Here is a 10,000-nt window from a genome sequence, read left to right as displayed (position 1 = left end):
TAACATTTCTTTTTTTTTTTTTTTTAATGTCAATGGAGAGTTCGAAGCTGTCAAAAAAAAAAAAAATCAATGCCATTACAACTTTTGCAACGAATGAAAAATTATCCTTGCAAGACCTGCAGCGCAGGAAAGTTCAGCGTTTTTCCCTCACCAAACAGAAACCGAGCGCATTAGTCAAGCAGGAAGGTCGCTGGAAAAAGGCACGTCCGCGGGTGGCGTATTTAAACGCGTACGCCACCTATTGCGAACTTCTTGCTCTACTGTGTCCATTCATGTACCTTCTTTTCCTCTTTGCATCTCTAAAACGGCGCCTTCGTAGTTGGCAATGACTGCTATTTTCCTTGTAACAAGAGGTGAAGCGGAAGAACGCGTAAAACATAGTACAATAACGTATACTGTTCGATTTGATCTTCGTACTCATCGCCACTCGTCATCAACGGACGTCGCATTTCCAACGAACTTCCTGTGCGTCTAATGCGTTCCGTTTCATATTTTGTGCGAAAAAAAAAAAAAACGCAACGGATTTCTTTGCCCTAGCTTCAGGGCTTTAGCTTTTTCTTCATTTCAAAAGCTTAACTAGCACTGCCTTGACCACTACTTCAAACTCTCCATTCGCACTAACCATTCATCTTTGAAAACAAAAAGTAATCAGTGAGTATAGGTTATTTAGCTAGTAATTAAGAGGTTTTTCACAGTAAATCAGGTCCGCAAGGACTGAGACTTTCTTCCTGAAAATATTCTTTCTCTATTTTGAGTCCCTTATTCCTAGAAACCTTCAAATGTAACAGCTGAAACACCCGGCACACCATACACACAAAACCAATGCATAAGCAGTTCAGAGTTAGGGTAGCAAACCGATGGCTGCATAATGTACTTCAGGCATTTCCTTAATACCCTACGGTTGATATTTTGCGCCACTGCTTCATACATTTCTCCGACCCCTGAATAACAATCAGATTTTGAAATGGCGACCACTTTATGATTTGGTGTAAAACAGCCAATCTCTCTATAACACCTGGCCTCCAGCAAAATTATCAGAACTGCACGCAACAATCGCAACAGCATTCGTTGCTTCGCTGGCGAAACGACAACGAAGTCAGCCGAATTCTAGGCGTTGCATTATTAATAGTGGCATCCCACGCGTGAGCCAGGAGTTTCTGAGCTCTCCTTAAAACCACGCTCTCGAATGTAGCTAGTAAGGAGCGGCTGCTCGGAGCGTTGAGGCGGCCAGAGAGAAGATACAGCGAAGCTTGCCAAACAAGAGCCCGCTTAGAGGCGTACACCGGGTATCAGGTGCAGCTGACGCTGTAGTCAAAGCAGCAAAACTACGGATGAAGTAAGACACGCTAAAAAAAGTAGGGATCAGACTCTCCCTGTTGGCCTGGCCTGATGTACGAACGCGCGCAGCTATGTGGCACCTTGTGGTTTCAAAATGTATGGGAAGTGGTAATGATGAAGCACCAGGCAACGTGTAGATATTTAGAGCCAGTTATGGCATGAAATGCAGGGCAGAGATAGTAAGCTAGCTTTTCCTAAAGGTGTATTCTATTGTGCTATTTTGAAGCGAAAGCTTCACTACTCTACCTCGGGCCAAAGCCAGCGACGGCTCACATTTGACCTTCAATGAACCAGAGGACAAAGTGTGGCTGTAAGCAAAGACCATGCACACCCATATCGAGTCGCACCACCTCTGATCTTTGATTGGAAGTGCGGCTATAAGCCAAATAAAAAAGCTATCTACCACGAATTGAGCCACTGTCCCTCCGATCTCCAGCCGAGCGCAAAAACCACTACGCCCCGCCAGGCTCACGAGAAACACATCGTTATTCTCCTAGTCTAGCGTGGGGATGATAGCAGCAATGGCAATGACGATGCAGTGCTAATTATAATGATGGTGGTCGTAGCGATGTTAATTACGCTGCAGTTAGTGATAACGATAATAATCCTAGTAGCGACGACAGGACGATGCATTCAGCTGATAATGATAATAGTAGCGATAGTGATGATAATTACTAATATCGCAATTTTTCCCAAAATGTGGAACAATGTGATCGGTTTCCCTTCATAAAAGCTCCACCCTAACATTGGAATTTTGCGCGGAGTGAGAAAGAGCACACTTTATTAAATGTGCCGAATTTGTTTTTTAGCCTTCCGAGAGGAGTGCTCGGTTCAGGAGTCCTCTGTGCACTCCTTCCGGCTATAGTCGTCCTGGTAAGCTTAAGCTGCTCGAAGGCACCCCATGGCCAGAAGACTCAAAAAAAAAAAATAATAATAATAATAAAAAAAAAAAAAAACGAGTCTGGGGGACTGTACTACAGGTACTACAATCGGGAACCGCCGTGCCTAAAGGTGCATACCTGGTAGATATTCTCCCACCTTCCTCTCTGTGAGACGGGTACATAGTGGGGCAGACAATAACGAAGAATTGAGGCGACGGAAATGATTTTGTCTGAGTGAGTGGCTTAAGGCCTGTTGAGGGGCGAATGAGGAGGCAAGAATACATATCGTGATATCCGGTAGTAGTAAAAAAAATTGCCCTGTAGCCCAGCAGGGCAAGAAGTGTAGAGTTTAATGGAGAGGGTGACTCACCTGCCGATGTCGGGGCGCTTTATAGGTCGAGCGCAAATGCATTAGCTCGCTCTTTCCCTGCGGTGTCCCCATTATGAGGTTGACAGAAAAGCAAATAAACAACTAGATAATTAAATGAATGAATAAATCCCGTTTTTCGGCCTCTCTCAGCGCTTCGGGAACGTAGTCCTTGAGTGTACGTGCGTTCAATTCTTTCAAGTTTGCTGAAACTCGGCTTACGAGTCTCGTAGGATGCCATCGCGCATATAGAGCAATTATATTACAAAAATAAAATAAAATAGAATAAAATATGCATGAACGAGCTGTCTGCTTTTTTTTTTTTCCTTTCAGTTTATGAACCGCGACAACCTGCTAGGTGCCCATAGCAGAACTCGCTTATCCGCTTATCTCCACCGACAGCACAACAGGTTATAAAACGCACTGATCTTCTGAAACCTCGGTAGGTCGCTTAAAGTCGCCTACTCTTCGAAAATTACTGCGGGCTGTTACCGAAGCACTGTATTAACGCAAGTAATTACCGTTAAGCAGGCTTACATACGCAGCCTTAATTGCTGCACGAAGCGTGTATAATAAATTAAACATTGGCAGTTTTCCGCTCCGCGTATACGTATACGTACACTTGGCAAACGATTCCCCGATGTGAATGTAAAAAAAAAAAAAAACATACCCTAAAATATTCACCTGCCTTCTTCCTTTGTTTAAAATTGGGGACGATTCTGATTCGCATTGCGTACTTTTTAATAGTTTCATTGCTTACGTAATTATAATCAAACAACGTTTAACAAAGAGTACAAGCGTAGTCGACGGCGGCAAGTCTCATATTAGTTTAGGCTATTTTAAATCGGGTTCAGCGGCAAACGTAAGGAGAAGACATTGGCTCTCGATGGTGACTGTCAGAGAAAATTGCTCTGCACGGGACTTCATCTAGACCGCGATTATTATGGACAAGGTAATCATGATGACTTCGACAACCAATAAACCTATACCGGCCCACTCTGGTCGAGTTATACGACGGTAAGTGCACGAGCAAGAAATTGCGATTGCAAATGCCTTGTTCCTTTATTTCTGCGATGTACAAGGTCGTCCAATCCTAGCGCGAACACGCTAGTAAGTGGTCGCTGTTCACAAAGTGCCGTTGCGTCCGATTCAGCCACGCACTAAAGTGAAGTGGCAGGCTATGCGAAGCACCGCCTTCGGGTCCCTCTGCGCCTGCGCAAATTCGCGTCGATGCGCGTTGGCGTCGGAAGCAATGGCTCAGCGACCGCCAGCGCTCGTGTTCGCACTAAGAGTGGACGACCCTGTACATTTAATTCTCTTGGGTTACGGTTTGACAAAGCAATGCGAAAAATATGCGGCAGGGCTCCTTTTGGTTTTTTTCTTTTGTTCATTTTCTGCCACTTCCACGCTCTTTCCCGGCTGTGTGTACTTCATTTTTTTCGGCCCCCCCTTTTTTTTTTTTTTCACCTTTTTCACCGCTTCTTTCCCGCATCTTTCTCATCTGAAAGGTACGGGCCAAAAAGCAAGGAAGGGGTTGAGGGGGTTACTAATTAAGGCTCCAAAAGCCGTGGAGGTGGCAGCACACAAAATTATTTCGGTAAGCCGTCGCTGGTCTCGCAACACCTCTTCGTGATGTCTGGAAACACTTGCGGCAGCGATAAAGAAAGAAAGGCGGGACTGAGACGACCGCTACAGGCGTAATTCCTGTCCCCAGAAATAGCGCGCCGCTCGCGGAAAAATGAAGCCCCGCGGGCACGAAAGGCATAGAGCAGCATAGAACAGAGCAGAGCAATTATGAAATGAGCGTCGGAATAGGTGATAAACCCACTGGCGGTGAGTTCTTATTCTCGAGCGGTTGCTCGAAGAAAGCTTTAGCGCTACCCCGGAAAAATCGAAAAAAAAAAAAGCGGGTAGCAACGCTTCGATGCTAAAATAGTGGCTTTGATTCTTTGGGGGAAAGAAATTCGTAGTAACTGCCTTGCTTCTCGGTGGACATCTCAGCCGCACCGTGAGTAAGCAGAGGAAGAAATGAACTAAAGAAGAAAGTTACAGGCGCCATAGTCGAGGGCATTGGATTAATTTAGACCGCCTCGGCATGCTAACCTCCACTGACGTCGCACAGCTAGCACACGGGAGGCATTTTCATATCAGCCGCCGTAGCTTGGATTTTCCTAGACGTCTTCGAGTTCGGTAGCGGAAGAATACTTGCAGGTTTGAAGCACGCAACTCAGACTAGGATTTCGGAACAGAAATTTGAGAATCTCAATTATTTCTTGAATTTTGATGTCAGAACCCACATAAATTCAAAACTCACGACTAATACCAAGTGCAATGGCTAAAATGAGGGCTTGCTTCAAATATAAGCGCGGAAGGCATGCTAGGCTATGGGCGAGAATAGGGCAAGCGGCCGTAGCGTATTTGGTATTTGGACTTTGTCGTCTTAGTAGCTTTGTAAGACATTTAAATGATGCCTTAAACCTGGTTGTGTTTCTCCGATCAGGTAGAACGCCATGTACAGGCAGGTTTGCAAGCCCTGGCCTGCCTGCCTGGAGGAGGTCTGCATTTTATATTTATTTTTTTAAATTATATTCGAGAACATGACACCGTGAACATTATGCGAAACTCAGAAACAGAATTGCACTGAAAATATATGCAGATTCTCTATGACAAATATATCTGAGTATCGTAATTATTGTTGGAATCACCGTAATTCTAGTGCATATTTTTACAGGCGGTTGACACGCATTTTGTATAGGTTGTTCGGCCTCCCTCTAAAAGGGCATGCACTGCAAAAATGACTAGCGTCTTAAAATAGTCGGTATGTGTGAAACTCTAAAGAAGACAAGGGTAACACGAGAGAAAGAAGATGGCTACACAGAATGAAAGAGGCACTGAACAAAGAGTTCAGCTCGCAAGCCGAGCCAACGTTTCCCCAGACGCAGACAAGTCCACTTGTCGAAATGTTATCTCGGCTTACGAAATGAGGCTCCTCCTCAACCGTTGTTCAGTGCTCTTTCAGGCTGTAAAGCGGTCAAGACATACAAAGCCGCAAGGAAACAAAAAAAAATAAAAATAAAAAAAAAACGCGTGTGACCGTACCTGTCACACTACACTGTGTGGGTGTGACAGCTACAGTTGGCACCCATTTTGGAGGATGCAAATATGAAATTTACAGGGATGTATCATCATCATCATCAGCCTGACTGTACCCACTGTAGGGCGAAGGCCTCTTTCATATTTCTCCACTTAACCCGGTTCTGTGCTAGCTGCATCCACTTGACCCCTGCGAACTTCTTAATCTCATCCGCCCACCTAACTTTCTGCCGCCCCCTGCTACGCTTTCCTTCCCTTGGAGGGATGTATACGCACTCTTAAGGGCGCTTTTTTTATTATTTTTTTTTTTTGTGCAGGGCGCTGAATGGCTATGAATCACAACGGAGGCACATTGAAAATTGTCGCCTATATCCTGAAGCATTCCGTGGTGTATACGACTGAGAAGCGTTGGTTTAAGTTGCACACGGTACTCACCTTCTTGCGAAAGTCGGCCGGAATGCCGTCGGGCAGCCGGACAACGACCTTGGTGGCGTCCATCCACTGCGCGAATCCGGACTCTCCACGGCCCGGCTCAAGGCTGAAGCGCAAGCGGGTGTCCACGCCTGCGAGGGATTAAATAGATTAGAGCGGATTAGAAAGGCGATTAGAGCTTACTCAAGCCTACTACTGTGCAGCGTGGGAAGTAAAGAAGAGAAAGTAGAGCTCACGTGTTTAGACGCATACAGAAATATTGCTCCATGGTAAGAACCACAGAATTAATGAAGCCTCCCTCTCCCATCATTCACACTTGAAACTTAGGTGTACAATTTATCTCCGTGTATACTACTCCCGCTGCTCTGTGAAGGAACCTTAGATGGCTACATCATGTCTGTTGAGTGTAATGAGCTACTGCCATAATCGCGGCAACGACTAAAAAAGAGGCAAATTATTAATTAGCATTTAGTAAGCACTTAGACCCAAAACATGAGTGAAAAGGGTGCATCTAGTAATTTTGTTTTTACTAATAGCATCATTTGACTACAAGACACACGGAAAAACAAACTTGGCTTTCGGCGTTAACTAGTGTCATTTCTTTAACTATTTGGACGTGTTACGCGAAGGCAGTAAGTACAAGAGCATAGCCAGAAACGAGAGTCAGATTTAGTATCCCTCGGAATGCCATGTTGCTGGTAAAAAACGCGTAAGGCTAAGAGGCCAAAAGTTTATTGATTACAGGGATAAAAACACAGAGACTCAGATTAGGCAAGGAAACGAACGCCGCACCCTTATTCACCACGGTAACTCAACATAACGATTTCAACAATGCTCGGCAGTTTATGCGTGCCAAAGAGCAGGTTCTCGTCTGCCGCATCCACTGAGTCTTCAGCTTCTGTTTTTCTGTTGTATTACAGTAAATAACTATTACGCCAGTTCCGAAGTTCTGCTTCTTGAATATCATCCGGTAGAGAATATGCGATTTATCGCCACTATCAACCGGCAGAAATGGCAATCGAGGTTCATTATTCAGCTCAGCGGTAGAGCGCAAATTTAAACCAGCTGTAGCGCTGCACACGGGTAGCGTTTCACGAAGACCGCAGTATGTTCCCAGTGGAAGCGGAAGACAGCTAAATCAAGCAAATAAAAATGCCTCTTCAATCATGACAGCACGCGTTAGCCAGACGGGCATGCTCCCAACAGCAACCGACACTGTGGGGTATGATGCAGAGTGGTATAAAAAAAAAATTTAACTGGGGCAATGAGCGTCTCTCTTTCTTTCTCTCTCTCTCTCTCATCTGTCTTATTACTCGGCATTAGTACCCCGCCATCGTTCTCATTATTCATCTCAAGAATCCAGGCTTGGAACGTTTGTGTGCTCCACGTCCGATATTAAAAAGAATGGAAGCGGGTATACCGTATGGGCGTTTGATTATCTGGCTCGCGTTTCAGCGCTCGTGCGATGAATTGCACAAGAGCGAAGACCAAGGTAGAGCGAAACGCAGCCTGGATTAAGTACAGCGCCTTCAAAGTGATATGCGCAGCAAAAGGCAAGAACCTCTCAGAACCCATCACGAAGAGGACTACTACCACCGACTCATCAGCCTGAATAGAAAATGAATAAAAATGTCTTCTCTCTCCCCTCGAATGAGACATATATGCCCCATAATGTCCGAGGTTTCGAAATGCCCACTCGCACCAATATGTCCCAAACTGAAGCAGTAAGACCATTTGCTAATAGCAGATCAAAATTGCAGCCGGATGAAAGCTGATAGTCCGCATTGCGGCATCTAACAAGTGAAACATACAAACATCACATGATTCGAATGGTTTCCTTGTGTTCAAACAAAAAGAAATGCATCTTAGAATAGATATCATTCTAACCCTTTTTACGCGCTTCTGATTAACATTCCAGTGCATGTGGATGAACATCGATTTCTGTGTTACATTTTCTTGCGTCACAGTAATGGATACATAAGTGCGAACATTTTTCGCGTCCATAAAAACAAAACGCTATAAACACACAAAGATTCAAAACATGTGTTGGTGTCAGAAAATCCACGTTCATAGACGGTTCCACCGCTGCTTTCAGCAGTCAGTGCGGCAGACCTAAGATCCTTTGCACGCGAACTCCATAGCAACTTTCAGCAGCAACGACCATAGCTTCTGCTGTGCTGCGTAGCCGGTTCTACACACGCGCGTAGGCGGATTGAAGGCGTTCTTGTCGGCGTCCGAGTCTGCTCAGCGCTGCTCAAGTTCCACTTCCGCAGCCCCAAGCGGAAAATCTTTTATAATTCCTTCCTCTCCTTCTCCACAGGGGAGAAAACATTTTTGCTTCCTTTCCCTCTTTCCTCTTGCCTTTTAAGAAGAGACGGAACATGAGTCCTTGAAGTGCGACCGGCATTCGAAAGACGTCTATTCACGCTACCATCGCAGCGGCGACATCCCTTTCTGTAAACAGGCCAGGCTGTAACGTCGAAGAGAGACCGGCGCATGAAAGACGCCAGTTGAGGACAACGTTTTTATCGTCCTTTCTTTTTTTTTTTTTCTGATGTGGCTGCGGACACGGAACATGCATACCTACGATGTAAGACATAGAACACGAGGTTCCTAAAATAAACTTTATTTGGAGTTATTAGCTGCGTGTGCAAAAGCTGCTATCCTCCCAAGGATTTTTTGTTTGCTTTCGACTTACACGGACAAGAACGCTGCTATATCGAGGTGAAATACCATTCAAGAAAAGTAAGTGCAGAACCAGACCTTCCTACTTCAGGTAGCAACGTTAACCACTGTCAGACGTAGTCTACTCACTGCCGAGACCTGCAAAGAATGTGACCTGGAGATGGCGTGACTTCGATGCATCACATAACTTGCTTTGCAGGCTTCCGCCATCAAAATTCTCTTCAAACATTTCGGAAGTTCGTTCGCAGGCAGCTGCGATGCATAATTCTCAGATGCTTCGTTACATTCATCCGCGAGTAGGCGGCAGACATGGGCGTTCCCTGCGGAACATTTTGCAAACATCTGTTAGAAAGAAATTTCAGTTGAACATTTTTTTTAGAGGAAGACGCCAGGTGTATCACTGATGAAATATTTATTTGATCAAGTTAGCGTGCCAGTGATATTTTGTCCGCGTGTGTTTAACATGCTAGACTTCGCAAACTTGCGGATCCTATTACCAACCTTAATTGCGTACGTGCGTGTGCGTGAGCGCGCAGGGAAGACTGCCGCTTACTCATCTAGACTTCACTCACTATGCACCGCAGCCAAACTCACAACCCAATTAAACTCAAGCACTCCAAACTGGGATACAGATTCAAAATAATGTTTTCACTCCTCCCTTCATGTCTCGCATTCCATCTCTTCTGTCCTGAGAGCATCGTACTTACACGAAAGATTTCGAATTTGCAAAACGCACCTTCTTAAATGATGACTTCATATCTTCCTTCATCCCTCAATTTCCTCTCTATACTCTTATTCTCTTTCCCTTTCCTGCCACGCCGGGCAGCCGAAGGGATTATCTCCTTACTTTTCCGCTTCTTCCTCTCATCATCATCATCATCATCATCATCATCATCATCATCATCATCATCATCATCATCATCATCATCATCATCATCATCAGCCAGCCTGACCCACTGCAGGGCGAAGGTCTCTCCCATATTTCTCCAATCAACCCGGTTCCGTGCTAGCTGCATCCACTTGACCCCTGCGAACTTCCTAACCTCATCCGCCCACCTAACTTTCTGCCGCCCCCTGCTACGCTTTCCTTCCCTTGGAATCCAGTTTGTTGCCCTCAGCGACCATCGGTTATCCTCTCTTCGCACTACATGTCCTGCCCATGTCCATTTCTTTTTCTTAACTTCCACTAGAATGTCGATAACTT

At 45.2% G+C, this 10,000-nt stretch overlaps 1 protein-coding gene across 1 annotated transcript in view; it reads right to left on the bottom strand.

Annotated features, from left to right (window-relative positions):
• LOC146207431 (uncharacterized) overlaps positions 1-10,000 on the bottom strand; it is a 262,324-nt gene that overhangs the window by 49,528 nt on the left and 202,796 nt on the right. The window contains exon 3 of the mRNA XM_084587378.1: positions 6,115-6,242. Coding sequence (XP_084443504.1) covers positions 6,115-6,242 — 128 coding nt within the window. The remainder of the gene's footprint in view (positions 1-6,114; positions 6,243-10,000) is intronic.

This window comes from Amblyomma maculatum, chromosome 1 (genome assembly GCF_055883805.1).
Source record: "Amblyomma maculatum isolate TAMU_Amacu chromosome 1, ASM5588380v1, whole genome shotgun sequence".
NCBI classification, from domain to species: Eukaryota; Metazoa; Arthropoda; class Arachnida; order Ixodida; family Ixodidae; genus Amblyomma; species Amblyomma maculatum.
This window is presented reverse-complemented; position numbering and strand designations above follow the sequence as displayed.